Source organism: Ostrea edulis, chromosome 10, assembly GCF_947568905.1.
Source record: "Ostrea edulis chromosome 10, xbOstEdul1.1, whole genome shotgun sequence".
NCBI lineage: Eukaryota > Metazoa > Mollusca > Bivalvia > Ostreida > Ostreidae > Ostrea > Ostrea edulis.
Window position 1 is genome coordinate 5,602,995 of NC_079173.1, and position 25,882 is coordinate 5,628,876.

Below are 25,882 nucleotides of genomic sequence, written 5' to 3' on the forward strand. Positions count from 1 at the left end.
TGTAAAGAAATCAGCACTGGTGGTATATACGTTAGTTCTATTGGGAAGAAATCGCATACAGGTTTACTTTCAGTTTACTTGTTCTGCATAAATTATCAACCACTGTTCGAGAATAATTACGGTTTCCATGGTAATTAATTAGCTCACATACGCAACAAACTAATAATGATTCTTTTTATTCTTATTTCAAACAATAGGCCCAAGGGCCACATCGCTCATCTGGGTTACTTTGACCCATATCTTAAGACTTTCCATATATATTTGCATGTAAAACCTTAGTCCATATTGTGGCCCCAACCTACCCCTGGAGGCCATGATTTTTACAAACTTGAATCTGCACTATGTCAGAAAGCTTTCATGTAAATCGCAGCTCTTCTGGCTCATTGGTTCTTGAGAAGATGATTTTTAAATATTTTCTCTATTTATTCTCAAGTAAAACTTTGAACCCCTATTGTGGCCCCAATCTATCCCCGGGAGCCATGATTTAAACATACGTGAATCTGCACTATGTCAGGAAGTTTCATATAAATTTCAGCTCTTCTGACTCATTGGTTCATGAGAAGAAGATTTTTAAAGATTTTCCCCCGATATATATTTCTATGTAAAACTTTGATCCCCTATTGTGGCCCAACCCACCCCCAGGGGCTATGATTTGAACAAACTTGAATCTGCACTATGTCAGGAAGCTTTCATATAAACTTCAGCTCCTCTGACCCAGTGGTTCTTGAGATTGATTGAATATTGTTTTACATCCCTCTCGAGAATATTTCACTCATACAGAGATCTCACCACTCCCGGTGAAGGGCTGCAAAACTTAGGCCTATGCTCGGCGCTTAGGGACATTGAGCAGGGAGGAATCTTTATTGTGCCACACGTGCTGTGACACAGGACCTCGGTTTTTGCGGTCTCATCCGAAGGACGGCCCCATTTAGTCGCCCCGTACGACAAGCAAGGGGTATACTGAGGATCTATTCTAACCTGGATCCCCACTGGATGTGGTTCTTGAGACGAAGATTTTTAAAGATTTTCCCTATATATTTCTATGTAAAAATTTGATCCTCTATTGTGGCCCCAACCTGACCCCCCCCCTCCCTCCAGGGAGAGGAGGCTGCCAAGAAGCAGGTCAAGGGCAATGCCAAGAAGCAGGACAAGGACCCTGTCTCTCTCTCTCTCTCTCTCTCTCTCTCTCTCTGTCCGTGTGTGTTAGTTTGTCTTTTTTTAACGTGACGATGTCAATTTTGCGTAAATTTCACATACAAAATAACATATATTATATATATATATATACGTGACCCTCTCCCGGGCCCAATTTTTAGTCTGCACGCCAAAAATGAGCCATGCTACTAAACATGCTAACAAACTCTGTATATCAAATTCTACTGACTTGTCTTTTTTGAATGAGTCTCAGTGTATCCTTATAAAAATGAGGGGAGGGATCCTAACATGGTAGGTCTACATATAGCAAATTATTTATATTTTATTATACGCAAATGCTGTAATATAATTTATTCATTGTATTTTGTACAATATGGTGTTCTAATTTGTTCTTTGAAATATACTCCAGCGTTACACTTGGATTATTTTACATTTATAAAATTTCAGGATTATCACAGCCGGGCTTGCTATCAAACAGAGATATCGACTATTTTTTTCCTATATACCGATTCAACAATAATGTGTAGGCGAGGGTCAGAACGACCGTCCCCCGAGCTTGAAATTATGAAAATGAATAATTATATCGGTCTACATGCCCCCCCCCCCCCCCCCCCCCCCCCCCGAGTTGGTAGAACACATATTTCATTTTGTCTATTTCCAATACATGTGTACTTCCATTTTTAAAATACCAAGACACGTTTGATTTGTCTATACCGACCACATAGTCACGAATAGTATACATCATTCCGTAACCAAGAGCAAAAATGCACATTTTCTGGTGTACATCTTCTACACCCTTTACAGGGCATGTGTTGGTAAATGCACCGAGAAATTCAATATCGCTGAAAAATGGTGAGACGGAAAATTTGCAAGTTTTTCTCTTCGTACATGTATATGTACATATATTTTGTTATGTGAAGTATATATATTAAGAGGATGGTCCAGTGTATTGTACAGTGTATGTAGTCATTTACAATAGTTTGTTGATTGATTGTATCTTGTTTAACGTCTCTCTCGAGAATTTTTCACTCATATGGAGACGTCACCAAGACCGGTGAAGGGCCTCAAATTCAAGCCTTTTCTCGGCGCTTACGGCATTGAGCAGTGAGGGTTCTTTAGTGTGCCACCCTACTGTGACACGGGACATCCGTTTAAAAAATAAGGTCATCTCCGAGGAACCTTGACATTCACACCTGATGCCGAGCGTTTGGCGATGGAACTGTCACTATCTGTTTTAACGACTTAGGTCTGCCGTGGCCAGTATTCGAACCCCGACCTTCCGCATGCTCGCCCCGAGCGCTCTACCTCTAGGTCAAAGCGGCGGTTGCAATTAATAGTTTAAAATCTATTTTCGTTTTCATATACTTTGAAATGTATTTTTAAAAAGAATATGAATACGTTTGATATTTCGTATGCAATCATAACAAATATATTTTTGTACAAAAATATTCTTACATTTTAGTAATTATTTATTTTGAACTTTATTTGCTTTAAAATTGTTAAATCTCCAATGAGGACCTCATCAACTGCTGTAAATCCATATTGAATTTACATGTATTATGAAATACTGAAAGCGAAAGTAACAAATGCGATTGCGCAGTGTCAGATCGTAAGTTGCGAATATTTCGCAAGTTAAGTTTACGATGGAAACTTAAGAACATGTTAGTAAAACAGAAGCATCGTATCTTAAATTAAAACGTACGAAATTCTTAAGTCAGAATTTCTTGCGTAAGATAAGAAGTTTAGTAAAACTCAGCCCAGAGCTCTACTGACGATGAGGAAGAGGATGAGAGGCAATCACCAACGCACAAGAAGTCTCATTGCAGTGACATGCAGTCAAGTCAGCAGTCCTGTGGCAGTGGCATGCAGTACAGTCAGCAGCAGTCCAGTATGCAGCAGGATCAGCAACAACAGCAATACAAAGGCCCGCCACAGCAGCATTATGTCCCTCAGCCTCAACAGTCTCAACCTCTGCATTCGCAACCCCAGCAGTCTCAGTCACGGCCTAGTAGCTCTAATAAAGAACCTGATTCTAGCAATATTGTCACCAGGGCTTTAGTGGCATCAGGCATCAACATGGACTCTTCCCAGGTGAATGAAAATTCCCTGATTGACTCAGTAAATATGACATTTGCCTCAGCGACAGAACGTAGTAGATCATCATCCAAGTGACTGTCTATATCATAATGACTGTTTGTATGTCATACTTACCAGTATATATTGATTGGTTGTGTGCTGGTGATTTGTGCCATTGTAGTAATGTTTTATTATAATCTCTATTTGAAAATTGTCCAAACTATTTCTGTAAAATGGTACCGGTATATATCAGATAAAAAGATGATGGTTTAAATTTATAATTATAGACGGTGCACAGTTTTCTTTTTAATTTAGAATATGAATCGTTAAGTTAATATTTTGAAAGTTAAATGACAAGATGTCATTTGTATATAATAATGTATTGTGAGTTTTGTACAAAAAGTTGATAACTGATTAAAAAGTTCGGTAAATTTGAATATCATGCTTTGTTTCCAATCATAGATTTAAGATTGCGTTTTATTTAAAGTAGACATATTTATAGTCCCAAATAGTTTAACGTCTAAATGGTTTAATAGTCCAAAAAGTCTTAATTCCCAAACAATAATTTGAATTCCCAATTTTGTTTAATAGTTTAAAAGTAGCAAATATTGTGTAATTTCCAAATAGTTAATAAAGTCTTCAGCAGTAACTACAAGAATTTATTTTTATTTTTATTTTGAAATTTGCCTGCAGTTTATTGACATTATAACATCATAATTGTATATCCCTTTAAGTACAATAAAAATAATTTTAAAAAAATATAAATCTTTATTGTTATAGTGTTAGTTGTTTACACTTATAAACATTGAAACACAACAAAATTCCAAATACAGACAAAAATTTATTTTACCATTTCCCCTCCCCACATAGTCTCTGGCATTTGACTTGGTTTCACATCTAGGGGAACATTCTATCCTGCCATGGAACACTTCCTACTTCAGAATTGCACCAGTGCTTCAGTAGGTTCCTGATCTTACCGTCCTTGTTCTGATTGTTGTTGCCCGTGACAATGACGGTGTCATGAAGATTGCGGCCTCTCCTCCATGCTCCAGGGACCGGGTTGCCTCGTATCTCATCATGTTCAATCAGGGCATTATTCATTACTGGGTAATGCATCCTCATCAAGTTGTGCAGGATACAGCAAGTCTTGACTATGAGTCGGGCTGTTGACGGCAAGTGGTTCATCTTGGAGGCTAAGATCTGGAATCTGTTGCTAATAATTCCAAATGCATTCTCAGAGACACGACGAGCCCTGGACAGTCCTCTGCTCCCTGGATAGACCCCTCTGACCATAGGGTTTCATCATGTTCTTGGCCAGGCTGAAGGCATCGTCTCCCACCAGGAAATATGGTATGTCCACATTGTCATGGGGGAGAGGGTCTGGGTCTGGAAAGTTGATCGATCCATCCTCCACCAACTCCTTGAACTCCGAGTCGTTGTAGATCTGAGCATCACAACTTGACCCATAGCCTGAAATGACAGAAAGACAAAACAATATAAGTATATGCTGTACTTCATATTTGGGTATTTTTCTCGAACATCACCCATGCGCCACTCCGAGCACAAAGTTGTATGACAAAAGGGAGGATTGCAACTTCCTGATTGTAAACATTTCATTCCTATGTGGCAATATACCATCATCACCAGCATATGGCGTGTTTATGTCGCAGCTGATTCGGTACTCAAAAGCGTATTCAGTATATGAAGACTTTCGCAGCCGCGCTAAGTAGCTGACACGTAAGTTACTTGCCCAGGGTTTTGTTGACTTTAGGCTAAAAAAAACACTTACGCAAGTTCCTCGGTCGTCATCAAGATCTTCTGCGTCATTACGGTGTCTCTGTTACTAGTATGACATGGGACATCTTTGACAAGTGCTACTGATTACCCTTTATTTTGAGGTAAGGAACTTCATGACGGGTGCCACATACTCACCCGTCACGAACACATGATTTCACCTCATGGTCTCCTGCCAGATTTTTGTTGTCATGTAGTTTTTGTTCCCTTAAGTACATTGTTTTGTCTTTGTGGATATTTGTCATTTGTTTAACTCTTCTGCACGATGCGAGGTATTCTATACTTACATACACGATAATAAAAATAGTATGTCATACATATAAAAAGAATGTATCACACTTACCACCAACATCGCACCAGACAAATGTGTAGTCACTGTCCACTATAGCCAGCAGGATGATACTGAAGAAGCCCTTGTAGTTGTAATATAACGAGCCAGAGAGAGGAGGCTTTCTGATGGCCACATGCTTTCCATCAATAGCAGCCACGCAGTGGGGAAAATTCCAACGCCAGTAGAATCTATCAGAAAGTTGTCGCCATCCATCAGGGGTTGAAGGGGCTGTCATGACTTCATCTGCATACTCTTCACATATGGCCTGACACACCTCTCTGACCACTACAGACAGGGTGTTTTCAGGTACTCTCCAACCATACTGCATGTCAGAGTACATGGTGCCAGACACAAGATGACGGAGAGTAGCTGCCAACTTGAAACCTTCGTTCAGCGGCTCCCTGAACCAGGTGTGCTGCCTCCAGATTCTTCCTCTGACCCTCTCCAGGATTTCATCGTAGAGTTCAGGGGGCATGCAGAGAAATTTCCTGAAAGTCGACGGATCTTCTCTTCGGAGCTCAACCAACAGCTGATCAAAGATGCCAAAGGCCCTTCTTCTGGTAGGGTTCAGCCATGTCCTTCTCCAGATACGACGCCGTCTGAAGCCTCGTCTCCATCTGAAACGGCCTCTAATAAATTGGTGTAGGTTCAGCTGCTGGAGTACAACTTCATTCTGAGCCATTGCCAGTAAATACTGGACTCTCAGGTGGGCTGCATCTTCCATTTCACTTTAGAATCTTTAAAAATGTGAGTTGAAATATAAAACTGTGAAGTGCTTTTGAAATTTAGGCCATGAATGAAGCACAATCATGGTGATGGGCCTTTATATGTGAGTAACGTGGTGCGTGGCAGGTCCGAGAGGCTCAGATGGCACCAAATTTTTCGTCTGGTAACTCGCTCGTATTCGTATCAATTCGCAATCCATAGTTTGCTATAGTGACTCTTAGTCTTGCGTTCGTGTATGCATCGCTATTCAAATTTAGTAAAAGTTAGTCTTAGTTGCCCTTCGCATAGAAGCTGGCAAGCGAAAATACGTTTGTCATAGTAAGTCTTCGTTTATACACGCATGTCATATTTAGTCATCGTGTCGCTTCGTTTAGGGTTGTTTCGATATCGGTCCGTTTTGGCAACAGTGCGGTGAGGGACGATGCATGACAATAACACACGAACGATAAACGAATGATTATCACAGAGTAAATAAGAGATGCGAATTCAAGCAGATAATAGACGATTTTTCGATTCGTCGGGAAATTTTAAACATGTTCAAAATTCCAGCACGAATTTGAATAATCGCAACTGTTGGTTCAGAAAGTCAACGAAACGAAAAACGAAGGCTAGCTATAATTTACTATCAATTACCATGGAAAACGATTTTTTCAAAACTTTGATTCGCTAGCCATCGCAAGGCTTATTTCATGCAATTCGGTCTAGTGTGAGGCGGCTTTAAGATGTCATGGGACCTCACTCGTCTCAACGGTTACACCGTATACATATTATACTGTACATGTCAGAGATTTCAACTTATACAGAAAACTGCAGCCAACGATCGGCCACTGACCTTAGATTATAGAAATCAACATGTTTCTGTTAAATCCGTTGAATATCACTTTAACAGTATAAGTAGTACACGCTTGTGCATTCACTGGAATTCTTCTATAGTCCACTGACAAAGTCAGGTAAGCGTCACAACAATCGTAACTACTCGGCTATTTCCGTAACCGCAAACGCACATATGATGTAGATCGACGCCATCAAAATCAGTTACTAGGGCTACGTAGGTCTCTGTAGCGTTAATTCATACAGCGCGTTCAATATACCTAGAAATCTAGCTTAGCAGCTATGCTAGCCGCTATAATCTTGAACGCAGCCCTAGTGTACATAAATGTAACTATGACGTTACACTATGGAACGCAAGCTTTCAAATGCATCTAAGATCATATCACACATATTTAAGGTATTCTACCATTACAAATCTCCACTTATATGTTTATGTAATGTAATGAATAAGACATTAATGGACTTAATTTGTGGTGAAAATCTAAATAACATATACAGAGATTCAGTTCTGGGCTTTTAATCTTATCCACGGGCACTGGTATTAAACTGATGATAGTAACGATCGTTGCTATCATCCCAAGATGGCGGAAGGAAATTCCGGAAAGACCACATTTACTAATTATATCTATTTGTATTGTTTATTTGCGAATGATATGTAGGTAAGAAATATCATACACTAGCAACAATTACGAGCAGGTGTTATTTTATCTTTTATACGGCTCATATGAACAGAAAATTCGTCGTTAAAAAACAGTGAGGATGATAGTAACGAAACTTTTACGTTACTATCATCATTCATTTCTGTTACTTTATCAGTTTAATACCAGTGACGGGTGCGTTTCCGGCGAAGAAATACATCGATTTGATGCAATTCTTGCGCCGATCCACGTCCGAGTCTACTTACATGTACCAGTTACGCATTCGGCAAACTTCTGCAGATTCCGATAAACACCGGTACCCTACACCAAGATGGAATCGACCGAGGTGACCCAGGTGACCAGTTTCGGAGAAGGACGAGCGCGTGATCTGATTGACGTCACAGTTGTTAACGATAAGCTGAAATAGTACAGTGGTGTACACAATCGTAACTACTCGGCTATTCCCGTAACCGTAAATGAACCTCGTATGTGGATCGACGTCATCAGAGTCTGTTACCATGCATACACAAATATAACTATGACGTCACAGTCGTGCATTACAATATGAAACGCAAGCTTTCAAATGCATCTCAGATATTATGTACATATCTATGGTATTCTACCCAGGCGCGGATCCAGAAATTTTTTCCAGGGGGGGGGTGTTTGTTTTGATGTTTTCTGCCACACTCAACAATTTTTCAGTTATATGGTGGCGCCCAGTTTTTATTGGTGGAAGAGAGAACCCAGATACAATGTACCTGGGAAGAGACCACCGACCTTCCGAAAGTAAACTCGGATACTTTCTCACTTATGGGGGGGGGGGGGTCGAACTTTTTCACAAAATCGAACCCGTGATATAATGTTCAACACTTTATTTTCCAACTCTCGAAGGAAACGCTCTATATAACCATTGCACCACGCGGGCGACCTTTTTGTCGTGTATTGATGTTTTCTGGTAAGAAGTGTTATTTAGGTAAAGAGACTTGACTGAAATAATCTTCGTTTTCCTTGTCTGATAAATGATTGTACTTTCCTTTTGGTCAATTTCTAATGAATGGTAAAGATGCATTAGTGCATGCCCAGTCAATATGTCCTCTTGTATAGTACTGCGCATGTAACTCTTGATACGTCTTAATTCAGAAAAGGATCTTTCGACCTCACATGTTGTGATAGGTGAAACACACTCAATGTGAAGAAGAATTTTCACTTTCCGGAAAACGTTCTCATCTACAAAGTTGAAAAGATTGCGCAGATTCATATCGATTTGTGAATTCAGAACGGGTTAGCGAGCACCTTCTATGATATCTTTAATTCCTAATGATGGCGACGAATCATTCTACAGCACACTACGATATCTACTAATGGAGAAGTTTGATGTAGAGAAAACCACTTTTGTCATTCGAAAGGTTTCTATTTTCTCCCATCCGTATTACATTTAATCTGAACGGTGTGTTTATTGACCGATAATTGCGAACTCCTCCTATTCACACAGAGAAAATTTTAATGGACTACACTTTGTATCTCGGGTTTTTATTTAAACATCAATAATTTTTCTGTGTCTAAACACTCCGTATTAACTGAGAGATCATGCTTTGGTATCCCTGATAATGTCAGTATAAATGTTTCCCAGTGAGATGAGTCTTTGTATGTGTGTAATATCTCTTCTTGTCCTTCCATTCTCCAATGGTCAGAACATTGGAAATCTGGACAAGGAAACTGCTTTACAAAACACGATTTTCAAGGGATATAATCGTTATCGTAAACCGGTGGTGAATATTACCACCAATGTTCCGTTTGGGATGCATATTTCTCTGTTCAGCATAGAGAAAGTGGACGAGAAGTCGCAGACATTTTCATCTGTTATCTGGATAATGTATAGTTGGGTAGATGAGTATCTCCGGTGGAATACATCAGAATATGAGACTGAATACCTCCGGGTTCCAGCCGAAAAGGTATGGGTTCCGTCTATTTGTGGTGTTAACGAGCTTGCTGGTAAGATGTGTATGACTTATGAATCTGTAAAAGAAAGTGAGGCTTTCATACAATACACGGGGATTGTCGTCTTGCATAACACCGTTAAAAGTACCATTCAGTGCAAAATCAATTTACAGAAATATCCCTTTGATGAACAGACTTGTACTTTTGAATTTATGTCATTAATATCAGCTATACACCATTTAGAAATGAATGAAAATTATTCCTCGCTCATTACATCACACACAGTATACAATGGTGAATGGAGTCTGGTGTCTGCGGAAAAGAACATTCTAGGAATGACAGGTAAAAGTAACCAATCTCAAGATTACTTTCTGGATTTCACAATAAGGATACGAAGACGACCTACGATGGCAATTCTTACGGTAATGTTTCCCATCATCATTCTGTCTATCATGAACATTTTCTGCTTCGTGCTTCCTATTGCAGCGGGCGAAAAAATTGGTATGTCTATGGCTATTTTCCTGACCTTTGCGGTGTACGCTACCCTGTTGAGTGAAAAAATGCCGTTGTCCGCCGAAAACATTTCATGGTTCAGTATCTATGTTTCAACACAGGTCATTATCAGCGCCCTTACGGTTGTATTGCAATCTATTCTGCTTCGCATTTACCACCAGGATCCACAAACTGATCGGTATGAGAGAGAAGTTGATATACGTGGACATCATCTGAAGACTACTGTAGAAGGAGTAAAGAAACGCAATCCCTATGTCGAGTCAACAGATCCTAATACAATTCAGAGACGAAGCAATAACAAAATTGCCTTGAGAACGGAAAAGATATTTATGATATGCACTATTTGTATCAATATTGCATCGCTTGGTGTTCTGTTTGCAAATATTTTGTAAGAAACGGTGTGAAATATTGTAAGTTCTAAACCATCTGATAATTGAAAGACATGATGGACAATTTTAATTACGAATTGTTTGTCTTTACATACATTTATATAGAGAAACGGATGGGAAATCAAGTTTAAACATTTTTTTTTCTTCCAATGAGATGTATTGATGAAAAAGTGAAGATAACGAACAGTGACTGATATCGTAAGTTCCATATATTGATTGATTAAATATTGTTTCACGCCCCTCTCGAGAATATTTCACACATATGGAGACGTCACCATTGCCGGTGAAGGGCTACAAAATTTAGGTCTATGCTCGGCACTTATGTCCATTGAGCAGAGGGATATTTATCTTGCCACATCTGCTGTGACACGGGGTCTCGGTTTTTGCGGTCTCATCCGAAGAACCGCCCCATTTAGTCGGTTCTTACGACAATCAAGGCAATACTGAGGACCTACGCTAACCCGGATCCCCACGGGACTAAGTTCCATATGTAAAACTTATACGGTACCAATTTTGATGCACTAGATGCGCATTTCGACAAATAATGTCTCTTCAGCGATGCTCAACCGAAATGTTTGAAATCCGAAATAACTATGAAGTTTTAGATCTAAATATAGCCAAAAACAGCGTGCCAAACAAGTGGAGCCAAATTCGTCCAAGGATAAGAGCTATGCGTGAGGGAGATAATCCTTAATTTTGAAATGAATTTCTAAATTTTATAACAGCAATTAAATATACATCCGTATTTTCAAGCTAGTAATGAAGTACTTAGCTACTGGGCTGTAGAGTTCCTCGGGGACTAACAGTCCACCAGCAGAGGCCTCGACCCAGGGGTCATAATGTAAAACTTATACGGTACCAATTTTGATGCACCAGATGCGCATTTCGACAAATAATGTCTCTTCAGCGATGCTCAACCGAAATGTTTGAAATCCGAAATAACTATGAAGTTTTAGATCTAAATATAGCCAAAAACAGCGTGCCAAACAAGTGGAGCCAAATTCGTCCAAGGATAAGAGCTATGCATGAGGGAGATAATCCTTAATTTTGAAATGAATTTCTAAATTTTATAACAGCAATTAAATATACATCCGTATTTTCAAGCTAGTAACGAAGTACTTAGCTACTGGGCTGTAGAGACAAAATAAACAGTAGGACACACATACCAAGAGGAGTAAACGCACCCTGTTGACTGGTTATATCCGTTCTGGGCCCTATATCTCGATTTCATTAATAAACGGCTAGTGTGATCGGTCGACAGTGGATGCTTACCCCTCTTAGGTACCTGATCTTACCTCTGATACCTTTGATAACCTTGCTCTCAAGCTTTCTTCCCTGGTAAAACGAAAACGTAGTACCCTTTCTCCATCTAAAAACGATCTAATAGATGATTTGAAGTTTCTTCCTTTCTCTTGAATATTTCTAAACTAGTTTTATTTCATTCCTACAATTCTCTCCCTGATCTAAAATCTCCACGACTCTGGCTATGGTTATGTCTTGTTTCTATTCTTTCATCCTGTCAATAACTGTATCTGTTAAGGTATCATCCAATAGAAAATTCTGCGATATAGTTTCTCAATTAAAATATCTAAAGAGGCTGTTTTACAAATGCCTTAAACTGAACTTGAAAATAAACAAAATTTCCTAGAAAGAGCACCTATATAAGAGTAAAACATTTCTGGTTTGTGGTAAATGTTGAAATTGTAGTTTGCTGGTGCCGAAACCCTATGACATTGAAGTAAAGAATTTAAAGGTTGGAATATTTGAGAATAATTTTAAATACATTTACGGTAATAACCCGAGAATCCAAAGAGCTGTCGCAATTCTGTGATGTTCTGTGGGGTTTCGCAGTCCTTCACTGCTGATAAGTTCTCGGGATCTACTGAAATTCCATATGTTCAAACAACTTGATCTTCATATGTGATTGGAGTCATAATTAGAAGACTTAAGTTTCACAAAACCTTACATTTCCTTCAGAAAATGCTGTCTTTGGATTGTATTATTCAGTTATTGTAATTTGCCAATATCCTGAACGCAAAGCAAGTTTAGAAATGAATTTACAATCTGATAAAGTATCCACAACATCAAATCTGGGTAGTATATGAACATCTCTCAGTATACATGTATTAACATCTTTCCTTGTCCTAGAATTGGAAATGTTGTAGTCTATACAATACCTCAGACTACCGTATTTTATTCTGATAGCACCACAGGAAAGTGGACCGTCTGATTCTTTAATTACCCCTGCTTCCAGCATATTTATTGAAGTGTTGCCGAATTTCATCGTACATAAAGGGTATATCATCCTCTGACACAATATGGTGCTCTACTAGCTCTGTTTCCTGTCAGTCATTAGCATTTCGGAAAAAAGACATTACTCCATTTGAATAAAATATCTTATAAAAGATCGTTCTATTCAGTTGTCATGTTCAACAAAGACGTATAGACTAGAATTAAAAACAAATATACAGACAAAAGGGGCTGTATAAAAATGATATTGTTTCCCTTTAAGCATATAATGGCTTGTTTGGAAGATAGAGTGAGATTAGACATCACATTGATACATATCGTATTTTCTTTTCGTTTGATTTACGACCTTACGCATGGTCACAACGAGACGGCAATAGCTGTGTCACGTGATCTGTCACGTGATCTGAGTTTTTAACGTTTCATCAGAAAGTCCCATCATTGAATGCGTCATTACCTATCTCTGTGTCTTAGGTTTGGCGCGGCTAGTTAGGGAACGAGTGGAACTCGAACCGAACATGATGCTAAACATCTAATCACTAAGTCACTGCAATCAGTATTGTTATAATTTTTTGTCATGAAATGCTTCAAATGATATCACTCATAATCTGACCTTTCAATTACGATTGATATTACTGATAATTTCAATCGGTAACACTTATTATCTGATCGTTAAGATTACAATCAATATTACAGATAATCTTATTGTTAAGATTATAATTGATAATATGGTCGTTAAGGTACAAGAAATGTTTTTGATAAACTGAATGTTAAAATTACAAGAGATATTATTGATAATCTGATTGCTAAGATTCCAAGTAATAAGCTAGTTCTTTAGATTGCAAGCAATATTACTGATAATATTGTAGTTAAGATTACAAGTTATATCACTAATAATCTGGTCGTCAAAATTGCAAGTAATACTCATGATGATTTAATCGGTTATATTACAACTGATATTCTGATCATCTATGTTATCATTTCTGATAATCTGATGTTATGAATATAACTGATAATATATAAGGCAGAGATTAAAACGCTAGGACGCACAAATCAAAAGGAACAACTTGTCATAGATAAGTATTTTGTAAAGATCCATACTCCAGAACAAGATCGTCCCATGCTTTTAGTTTTCAATCTTCATGAAAACGTGAATATAATAAACGGTCATAAATCCCATAAAGAATACAAAATTAAGAGTTGGGTAAACACGTAGCACTGGATACACCAGAAGTGGGATCAAGTGCCTAAAAGGAGTACATATCTCCTGTCAAAAGGTCACACCCGCCGTGAGACTTGTAACTGGATCAGCTAAATGAAGTTATCCGTAGTCAAAATCAAACGGAGCTTCGCAAAGGAAGCAGACAATGAGATCAATGGATGACGACCAGATGGGAAAATATGATTAGATTTAATGACATGGCATGTTATTCTTTGTCATTGGTACCCAGAATATATACCGAATATCGATTTCCTCCGAGGTAGCAGTATTTGCACAGTGATGTAAAGTCGTAAGAATGCATCACGAAATCGTGAACAGGGCAACCACTGATCCCTGGAGACACTAAGGGTGGGATCAGGAGCCTAGAACTAACCACTGATCCCTGGATACACTAAGGGTGGGATCAGGAGCCTATAACTAACCACTGATCCCTGGAGACACCAGGGATGGAATCGGGAGCCTAGAACTAACCACTGATCCCTGGAGACAGGGGTGGGATCAGGAGCATAGGAGGTGTAAACACTGATCAATTTTTCCGTGATCCCTAAATCTTTTTTTTTACGAAACCGTTCCTTGATTTTGGTGAATCTCTACATTCCGTTGTGACATTTTAAAACATTAAAAAACACAATTAAAATCAGTAATACGAAGAAGAAATACCGTAAATAGTGAAAACAAACCAAATAGTTTGTATATAAAACGCCGCCATGTATCTAAACATTGTAGGATGTTAAAACACATGGATTTTGCTTTCAGTAGATAATTGGTTCACATGCACTGTTTAAAATGTAAATTGCTTGTTGATTACAATGAATCGATTTTTTTCTTCTGAAATTCAAAACCCTTGGTAAAGGTACATTTCGTAAGTTAATAATAAATTATATTCTGTTGTTCAGAATAAAAAAACCTAGATGTCCCTATGTCGTGGAGAGGGTTTGACATTAGCTAGATCAGGAAAGAATAAATACAAATTATGTATTGAGAAATTAGAATGTTTATTTTTACAATACAAGTCTTAATACATATATTTCATGTAAATTATTATAGCAACGTCTCCAAGTATCAAGGCCCATAATGTCATACGTGTAAAAACTCGTATGGCTTAAAGTTTTGTTCAGTTTGTGAATCCAGCGATCGATTCACAAAAATGTTATACACAAATAGCCTTTGTGTTGTCCTTCCAGGTCGGATATTTGAAAATCCGACACGAAGACTTTTCATGAAATGACCCAGTCTACGAGCGTATGTTCGGCATGAAAACTAGTGTTTGGAATTTACACATTTTTTTGCAATCAAAACGAAACGCAGCTTCAGCATATCCATATGAACATTTATCCCAATTAGTAACATTCAATTATTGTAAATCAAAATTAAGAATACACGTGTAATTGTATCTCAGTTTGGTATACATGGCGTTTCATTTGCGTTTTCCACAGAAAAAATCATGCTGGGGGTAGGCTTATTGCTTAGACCAGACAATTTCTTATTGAAATTTGTCGCCTGAAAGCTGACAGAGGAATTTCTTCTACAATGTTAGACTAAATCTCTTGCGATCCATGATATTCTGACAGACGAAATTACGATCAATGGCATTCTGCTAAAGAAATTCCTTGTTATCATTGTTAGTTCAAGTCAGCATTTCGCAAATGCTATGGTCGTTATATGATCTAGTTTGACAATACAACCTATCATTTGGTCAAATGCTGTCTGACTTTCAAACCGATTGTTAGGCGTCCTTGGCACACTGATTTTGAATACAGATTACTAAAGTTTACCTGGTTAAGATATAGGCCACATGATTGGTGTGACTGGTCGACAGGGATGCTTACTCCTCCTAGGCACCTAATTCCACCTCTGGTATGTCCCAGAGTCCGTGTTTGCCCAACTCTTTATTTTGTATTCCTTAAACAAGTTTATAGATTGATCACTATTCCTTATCTTCACCTTGTGTTGTTAATAGTAAAGATCATCTAATAAATTCCATAAATAATGAAAGAAATACGTGACAGGCAAACACAGCAGGTGGGATCATGTGTACAGGTGGATTAAGTGTCTCCTTTTGACCGGCCACATTCATCGTGAATTCTATATCTTGATCAGATATATGGGATACTCTGTAGTCGGAATCGGTATGTAAAGAAGGATTCAATAGTTTATATAAAACATATCAGACAGCATTCGACCTACTTCCCACATGAATACGAAATTGTCATTCCCACAATACCATGGAACGTGTCATATTCCTTTTCCAACAGTCTGTGTGAATTCCCATGGACATAAACTGTGTCTTTTTAGCTGATCTGTTTTTTTGCATTCTGACGAGACATAATTTTTCATAAGCTACAGTAGAAGAAATACTCCCCTGTTGTGGCCTCATCTGGTCACTTAGATATATCGACGTTTTATCTATTAACCATACTCATTTTCATGAATTATCGACACGATGTATACCAATGAACTAAAAATAAGTGCAAGCATGGCGTCTTCCATTTCTACTTCGTATTTTAATAATTTATTGAAGATAGATGTCAATGGAAAATAAGCAACACAACTTAATGACAAACGAGGTGACTGGGGCTACTCCACGTTTGCCCTATGTCCGGTTTTGTATTCCCCCCAAACCACAAATCCTGGATCCACCCTGTTATGTCCCTTGGCTGTCATATTTTGTAAAAACCCATAGAATTCTCACAGTAACCTTTGAAACTACCTGTTTTATAATTTTGCCATTTGCTTTGCTTTGGTTTTGGTTTTAACATATTTTATTGTCTAGAAAGACCTCTCCTATGCGACAATTAAAAACACAAAATATGTACAACAGAATTAAACGTGAATAAGATGATCTTAAAGCAGTCAAATTATATCAAGATATATGCATATACAAAATTAAAAAGTACAGCTAAACAAGTTTATTTTTCTTCATTGTAATGGACAAATTATTTCATGCTACTGATTTTGATATTGAGCGCATTCAATCCATAAATTATTGTTTATTAGCAAAATCTACGCTTTATAATATAAATGTTACGCGTTTATTCGAACGTTTTGAGTTGATTCGCGAAAATTACATGTTTATTCGCGACAGGTACGCGTTTATTCGCAAAGGTTTCGCGTTAATTCTCGAAAGTTTTGCGTTAATTCGCGAACATTTCGCGTTATAACGCGAAAGTTACGCGTTTATTCCTAAAAGTCTCGCGTTATAACGCGAAATTAAAAAAAAAATTCAGCTACGAAAAGGAGCTCAATGAGCTTTCGTAGAAACGCGCGTCATTTACCACTGTAACAATTCTGTGCGAAATACAGATCCCGATTCGTTACAGGAGAAATGTTGAGAATCAATCATCGACGTTTAGAGTCATTAATGCTTACAATTGAGAGCTGAATATTCTCTTCTCGCAGCTATTGTTTAATTAGACATGATGTACATTAAACAGATAACGTTTCTTTTTAAATGTCCGTTATCTTCATGTGTTTTTGTACCTTTTATTTCTCATTATAACAAAATTATTTAGAACTTAAAACATTTTATCTCTTTCTAAGTGTGCTGAACAATTATTTGATGGTGCATCAGTCCTGTGTTTGAAGGGGGGGGGGGTATTTCAACACATTCATTTCGCAATAAATGGAACTTTTGTCGTATTGAAATAGATACATCAATCCCAGTGTTTGTCTAGCGTAAAAGCATCAACCTATGCAGAGAATTAGATGAAAATACATTAATATTAATTATGTGTCTGACAGTAGATTGACAGTAAAACATGCCGTTGTTATTTGACCTCAGATGATTAAACAATCTGTTGTTTGCTATAGATGATATAAATAATCTCTTGTATAGGGAAGAAGTCATCGATCCTCACTTGCATCAAACCCGCGTCAAACCCTAGACATAAGGATATGTGCTCCTTCCCCAAACGCTCGGCATTTAGATGGTTGGTTGGTTGGTTGTATAATGTTTAACGTACCGATTGAGAATATTTCACCCAAAAGGAGACGTCACCATTACAGCTGAAAGACTGCAAAATTTAGGCCTATGCTTGGCGCTTACGGCCTTTGGGCAGGGAAGGATCTTTATCATGCCACACCTGGTGTGACACGGGACCTCAATTTTTGCGGTCCCATCCGAAAGACCGTCCCATTTAGTCGCTTCTTACGACAACAAGGGATACTGCGGAGCTATTCTAACCCGGATCCCCACGGGACCTCGGTATTTAGGAGTGAGAATCGCAGGTCTTTCGAATAAGACCTGAATGAATAAATATAGACGAAAATTGTGACATGAAATCTTGATTTTAAAAGGCGAGGAATTCTGGAAGCCCCAACCTTGAGTTCACATGATTTTATAATGCAGTGTATTTCAAGCAAACCTTTTATCATATATAGAATAAACGATGGTTATCACCAATTCATCATCAATATCATTACTGAATTAACTGGATTTTTAAGATATACACACATGTATGGTGAAGATAACGAACAGTGATCAATCTCGTAACTCCTACAAGCAATACAAAATAGATAGTTGGGCAAACACGGACCCCTGGATACACCAGAGGTGGGATCAGGTGCCTAGGAGGAGTAAGCATCCCCTGTTGACCGGTCACACCCGCCGTGAGCCCCATATCTTGATCAGGTAAACGGAGTTATCCGCAGTCAAATCAGTGTGCCAAGAAAGGAATGTAACGAATTTAAAGGATTACATTTAATGCTACATGTATGTCCGTCACCTTATCCTTATTATTGAAAGTACTTGCATTTGAAATAGTGTTTTTGATTTTGAAAGATATAGATCTATTTTGTTCATACATGAATACGAATTTCAATTCTGCATATGTTTTAAAAAGAGGGAGAGAATGTCATGACAGATTAGGGTGCTATATGTACATGTAAATACACCCTGATTCATTGGTCCTGACCATTTTTATTCAGGTTTAATGGCATAACATCTGAATTAGGTTAAATATTTACATAGAATACTCCCAAAAAATCAATAGTTGCCAAATTATCAGTCATTTCATAGCTAAACATTTTGCAAGTTTAAATATTTTTATACATGAGCTTTTATTTGCATGTAAATTGAATGTTATCTCTATTTTGATTTTCCCTAGGTAACAAATCAAAGTAAGCATGCAAGGTGAAGATAATTTTGGACTTTATGGGTATGGAAGACGTTGTTGACATGCATTAGGAATCTTTTCAAGAAAAAAATAATTAAATCAACTCATGTAGCTTATTCGGAAGGGGGGTCCTGAACCCAAGCACCTGTGGATGATCTTAAAATCTCATCAAAACCGGAACAGACGGCGTGACGTCAAAATTATTGACTTTTGTGGTCTTGAATACAAAAGAGTTACACATCATGACAGCCTCTATAGATCGCGGGAATTTCAATTTTTTACATTTTCAAATTAAAATGAAGCTTATCTAGGCCATATATCAACAGAATTGTATGACAAATCTTTATCATATGATTAATCCTATCATTTATCATGTAAAAATCTTTTGGGTTGCCTTTACCTTTAAGAGAGTGATCACTGTTCGTTATCTTCACCTTTCATGTCAGAGAATCGCTTTTTTTAAAAAGAAATATCTATGGGAGAATTATTGTCTGGCAAGATAATAATTACTTAATCACCACAATTACATATTCAGGTGCCCGTTTTGAGGCTAAAGAGTGTTTGAAATAATTAAATACTGGTGTTATATCTGAAACATAAAATATAGAACAATTTTCATTGAATTTATTTTTGTGACAAAAAGACAGCTTTAAGGATTTCCTTTTTTTCTAATTTACCTTCATTTCTAGATAAACTAGTGCTTTTTCCTGAGAATGTAGAACTATTAAATTTGAAATCATGAATAAGTATATTTCTAAACGCATTTGTTTTCCAGCTGTCCATATTCAATGGAAATAGTGAGAGAGAATTTTGACTAAGAATAGCAGTAAAGAATATGTAAATGATATCAGGTAGATATCACATTAGAAATATGACTTATTTCAAAAAGTGGTTCTTTAAATAAAAAAAATCGAAGCTTCATTTTATGATATACTTGTGATCCGTTCTTGAATTAAATTGTCTGTTTTGATCCAAAAGACTACAGATGGGGAAATATGTAATCAAAGAGCGATAAGTCAAAAGAAAAGTGACAATTTATTCTCCCACACTCACAGTGTGTGAGTGATATATAATATACATGGTATTTAGAAATGAACAACTTCTACAAAATAACGTCTGCTTACATTAAAATGGAAGAGTGTAATGATTTTGATGTTGAAAAAAATATTTATTCGAGAAGATTTAGCAAAGCTTTACGCAGTTTCCAGCAAAAATATAGACGACCTCTTTTCCACTAACGATTATCACTCCAAGAATAAAGAATAAATAAAGAGCTCGTACTGAGGCAAATTCCGAAAACAGGCAAATTTCAAAAGGATTTTTAAAAAAAAATCAAACGAAAAAAAACCCCGGGATAACCGACAGTCAGATTCAACGAAACGCAACACAAAATGGGTTGTTGAAATCATTCAAGTTAATTCAATAATTACATTCCTGTGAAATTAGAAATTCCTTGAATAAATGCATGCTTGTACTTAAAGTCTATTGTAACACATGCTCATTTTATGAACGGTTTGTGTTAAAGCATATTGTCACACATGATCATTTTATGAACGGTTTGTGTTGTCACACATGCTCATTTTATGAATGGTTTGTGTTGTAACATATGATCATTTTATGAACGGTTTGTGTTGTCACACATGCTCATTTTATGAATGGTTTGTGTTGTAACATATGATCATTTTATGAATGGTTTGTGTTGTAACACATGATCATTTTATGAACGGTTTGTGTTGTCACACATGCTCATTTTATGAATGGTTTGTGTTGTAACATATGATCATTTTATGAACGGTTTGTGTTGTCACACATGCTCATTTTATGAATGGTTTGTGTTGTAACACATGCTCATTTTATGAATGGTTTGTGTTGTAACACATGATCATTTTATGAATGGTTTGTGTTGTAACACATGATCATTTTATGAACGGTTTGTGTTGTCACACATGCTCATTTTATGAATGGTTTGTGTTGTAACACATGATCATTTTATGAATGGTTTGTGTTGTAACACATTATCATTTTATGAACGGTTTGTGTTCAAAAGAAATTTGATAGATCCATTTATTCTCAACTACATTATGCCTTGATTAAAATATTGTTTGAAAATGGGGTACCGAAACTTTGAGAGCAGAAATTAATTTTTTCCACCATTTATGGACTCTAAATTGTGCAAACTTTATGCAAAAGAGCTAACAATAATTACATTGTAGCTTCATATGATGGGAATGGGTAATTTATCACAAAACACAATGAAAAAATATAAGCACGACAATGAACAGACACCTCAGGGAAGTTGTGGCTAAATTTCAGAGCAATATCTGTGACCATACCAAACAAATCTGGGAAACTGCTTGACCTACTTCTACCGCTAAAGTATGTCATAGTGTGCCAATCCAGCTGAAATGCTAATTGCACTTCTATACCACCGAGAGGAAGCATTTGACTGAATATCAGGGCAATATCTGTGTTCGTAATGAAAAAAGCCCGGGAAACTGTTTGACCTATTTTTAGCCCAAAAGTAGGTCAAGGATGGACAAATCCAGCTGCAATGGAAACTGAACTTGTATTCCTTCAAGAGGAAGCATGTGACTATATTGCAGTGCAATATCTGTATTCGTAATGAAAAAGCCTGGAAAACTTTTTAACCTATTTTAGCCCAAAGTAGGTCAAGCATAAACCAGTCCAGTTGAGATACAAACTGAACTTGTATTTCTCCAAGAGGAAGCCTGTGATTATATATTTCAGCGCAATATCTGTATTCGCAATGAAGAAAAAAGCCCGGAAAACTGTTTGAGCTCTTTTTAGCCGAAAAGTAGGTCAACAACGGACCAATTCAGCTGAAATACAAACCGAAATTGTAATCCTCCAAGAGAAAGCCTGTGACTATTTCAGGGCAATATCTGTATCTATAATGAAAAAAGCCCGTAAACTGCTTGACCTATTTTTAGCCCAAAAATACGTCAAGGATGCGTCAATCCAGCTAAAATGCAAAATGAACTTCATATTCCTCCAAAGGGAAGTCTGTGACTACATTTGAGGGCAATATCTATATCTATAATGAAAAAAAACCTAGGAAAACTGACTTACTTTTAGACCTAATGTACAATTGTAGATCACGGACGGACGGGCAATCCAGCTGAAATGCAAACTTGTATTCTTCTGACAGGAAGCTTACGTGTAAATTCCAGGGCAATATCTGTATCACCATTTCCATTGAATATAAAATGTCCGAAACACTGTTTGAATTACTTGTAGCCCTAAAGTAGATCAAGAACGGGTCAATCCAACTGAAATGTAAACTCACTCTGACTTACAATTATTTAGGGAGAAATTGTGATTAAATTTCAAAGTCGTACATGCATCTGTTACAAAAGTCCGGAAAACATGACTCGGGACGGACGGATAGCCAGACGGACGGACGCATGGACAGCGCCATAACATAATACTAATGACGGGCGTATAAAAATTGTGAAGGATATTTTTTTTAAACGACAAATGACACTTTGGATTCAGATTAATATGAGATTGATGACTTCCTTATCTTCACATTTCATGATATAGTTCCTCATTGACAATATCGTCGGAGTCTTTGGGGATGATTCTTCTATCAGACTGTTGGAATTCCCTTGAGCACGAATTATGCTCCTTTACTAGCAGACCTTTTTTATCTTCTTACGATGCAGAACTTATTTAAAATCTTCTACATGAGAAGAAGACAATCTCTTCCTGAGGCGTATTTTGATGTGATGTGTCACCGTGCACTCGTATAAAGGACAACACAATTTGTCCACGTCTGCTTCATACTTCGCTGTACTACTGATCATAGATGTTAACAACAAATTAACAACTCAACTTTGATTATAGATTGTAAATTTGTCAGGGACTAGAACCAAATGAAGAACTACATATCTATTCCATCAACTTTATTCAATTAAACAAGCCGGGGTTTAAATGTGCCGTTAGTGCTGATGAGGGTTCAGTAGATGTGTTCATGTCAATATGACGTCATTCCACCCAATACTACGATTCTAAGAAAACAAAAATGTTATCAACAACAAAACAACCGATACAAGAATAGCTAAACACAACATTTCACACACAACGTAGACTCATATTTCGTAATGTGGTAGTGTGAGTGATATGTCATTCCTACTACCTCTGGCTAGAGGGTTAACCCTTTAGCTCGTTTGGTAGAGTGCTGGACTTGAATGCCAGAGACCCGGGTTCAAATCCCATCAGAGGCATAAAAATGTATCTGTTACATTTGGCGCTCACATTGGGACCTGGGTTATCTCTGGCGGGAATAATCTTAAAAGAGCTTCTTCTCAACAACAAGTCAGCCAGAAATTATTCCCCCGGGGACCATGATTTGAACAAACTTAAATCTGCACTGTCTTAGGAAGCTTTCGTGTAAGTATCAGTTTTTCTGGCTCAATGGTTCTTGAGAAGAAGAATTTTAAAGATTTCCCCTATATCTTTGTATGCAAAACTTTGATCCCCCTTGTAACCCCATACTACCCGCGAGGGGGGGGGGGCATGATCTGAACAAACTTGAATGTATACTATATCAGGAAGCCTTCATGTAAATCCCAACTTTTCTGGCTCAGTGGTTCTTGAGAAGATTTTTAAGTATTTCTCCTATATAATTCTATGTAAAAATTTGATCCCCTATTGTGGCCCCATCATACCCCCGAGGGCCTATGATTTTAACAAACTTGAATTTGCACTATGTCAGGAAGTTTTTATATAAATCTCATCTCTTCTGGCCCAGTGGTTCTTGAGAAGATTTTTAAAGATTTTCCCTCTATATTTCTATGTAAAACTTTGATCTCCTACTGTGGCCAACCTACCCCCGGGGACATGATTTTAACAAACTTGAATCTGCACTATGTCAGGAAGCTTTGATGTAAATTTCAGCTTTTATGGCCCATTGGTTCTTGAGAAGAAGAGTTTTAAATGACCCCACCCTAATTTTGTGATTACATCCCCTTTGAAAGGGGCATGGTCCATTTGAACAAACTGGAAAGCCCATTACCCAAGACCAAGTTTGGTTAAAATTGACCCAGTGGTTCTGGAGAAAACGTCGAAAATGTAAAAAGTTTATAGACGGATAGACAGACAGAAGACGGACAACAGGCGATCAGAAAAGCTGACTTGAGCTTTCAGCTCAGGCGACCTAAAATACAGATCGACGTTACCTCATCAAGTACAGGAAATCACAAAAAATAGAAAGCTTTCTGTATGTAAGAGGGTGAAAACAATCAACATGGAATCATAGTAGGTCTTTTATGTTATGAAACTTATTTTATGAACAAATAATATATCAATATCATTCGTTTTAATTTAACAATTGGAACCAATGTTTTTCATTTCTTCACACGGTACTTTATTTAATTGGATAAAAACAATCGAAGTAAGATACAAGTGTGTAATTAATCATTCGAGAAGTATTAATGTAACTATATTTATTTAGGTAAGTTCAGAGAATCGCTATAAGTAATCTTGATTGAATGAAAGTAACACTTTTTATCTACATAATGATCAACTATTTTTTACCTGTTTTCATACCTAACGTGTAATCAATCAGACCAAACAGGACGGGGGTGTATAACACTCTCCTGTGTGTTACTATAGCACATTATGGTTCATTACTATTCCTGAGTAATCTGGGTCAAAGCCATACATGGATGTAATTAATCTCGTAACTAAAACAACGAATATCACACGTGTGCAATTGATTTGCAGGTGATATCAAATATGGACGTACATGGCAATACATATTCTCTTTAGAGAAGTCGAAAGGCATAGCCTTCATCGACGTATTCATATTTTGATTCTGGAAAACGTGTAAATGCCGGAGTCGGTGACGGTTTATGCTTCGACCGATGTTTCGACTCGGATGTGCCTGGATTTACGCAGTCTTAGACAATTTGTTTTCAAACATTACAAATTTCAAATATTAGAAGGCGAAGCCACGGAGGGCAGTGAGAGCGGAGCTCTCCCTATAGGTAACACGTATAGACATGTTTAAAAGGAAAATATAGAAAGCTAATGAAAAATTCAACCACACCTATGGAACTTGAAAATGTTGGTTCCAATGGCGTCGATTCGAATACTAGTGCGTGACCATGTATTTCTCCATTTGAATCTCGTGTACCCAAGTTCACTTCGTTCTGAGATGTTAGATGAAATCCGTAAAAGCATGTAAATCTTATTCATCATATATAATCACTCTTCGATTAACGCGAGTGTACCTGGCCATGTCCCCTATGTTTGTGTATAAATTACTAAACACCGACACTGAATATGACGTCACAATGCACTGTTTACATCAGTTGCATAGAGTTTCTTGCGTTCAATGAATAGGCGGATCAAAAATGTCTAAAGTTAGAATACTTTGATTGAGCTCTGTCCTAACGCGTTAGGTGCTAATATTTTGGGATATTTTTGTCCTGTTATGGATCTAGATACTTATGCTAATATTTTTGCTTCGCCCTCAAATACGGTCACGCCGTAGGACATATTATAGATAGAAGACACAGACTAAGAGAGGGAAAAAAACATGAAAAGAAAGAAAATCGGATATATGCGCTAATAAAACTGGTTACACAAATCTCTTTGTAGACTTAGCTGGAAAGTTAAATATACAAGAGGCCCATGAACCACATCGCTCAGCTGAGTCACCTTGGCCCATATCTGAAGACTTTCCATATATATTTGCATGTAAAACCTTAGTCCCTATTATGGCCCCAACTACCCCTGGAGGCCACGATTTTTGCAAACTTGAATTTACACTCTGTAAGAAAGCTTTCATTGTAAATGTCAACTTCTTTGGCCCAATCGTTCTTGATAAGAAGATTTTTAAAGATTTTCCCTATATTTGAATGTAAAATTTTGACCCCCCA

The 25,882-nt window shown here is 37.4% G+C and overlaps 1 protein-coding gene across 1 annotated transcript in view; it reads left to right on the forward strand.

The window, feature by feature from the left end:
* LOC130051100 (THAP domain-containing protein 10-like) overlaps positions 1–3,327 on the forward strand; it is a 4,503-nt gene extending 1,176 nt beyond the window's left edge. Inside the window, exon 2 of the mRNA XM_056152449.1 lies at positions 2,917–3,327. Coding sequence (XP_056008424.1) covers positions 2,917–3,327 — 411 coding nt within the window. The remainder of the gene's footprint in view (positions 1–2,916) is intronic.
* Positions 3,328–25,882: the final 22,555 nt, after the last annotated feature.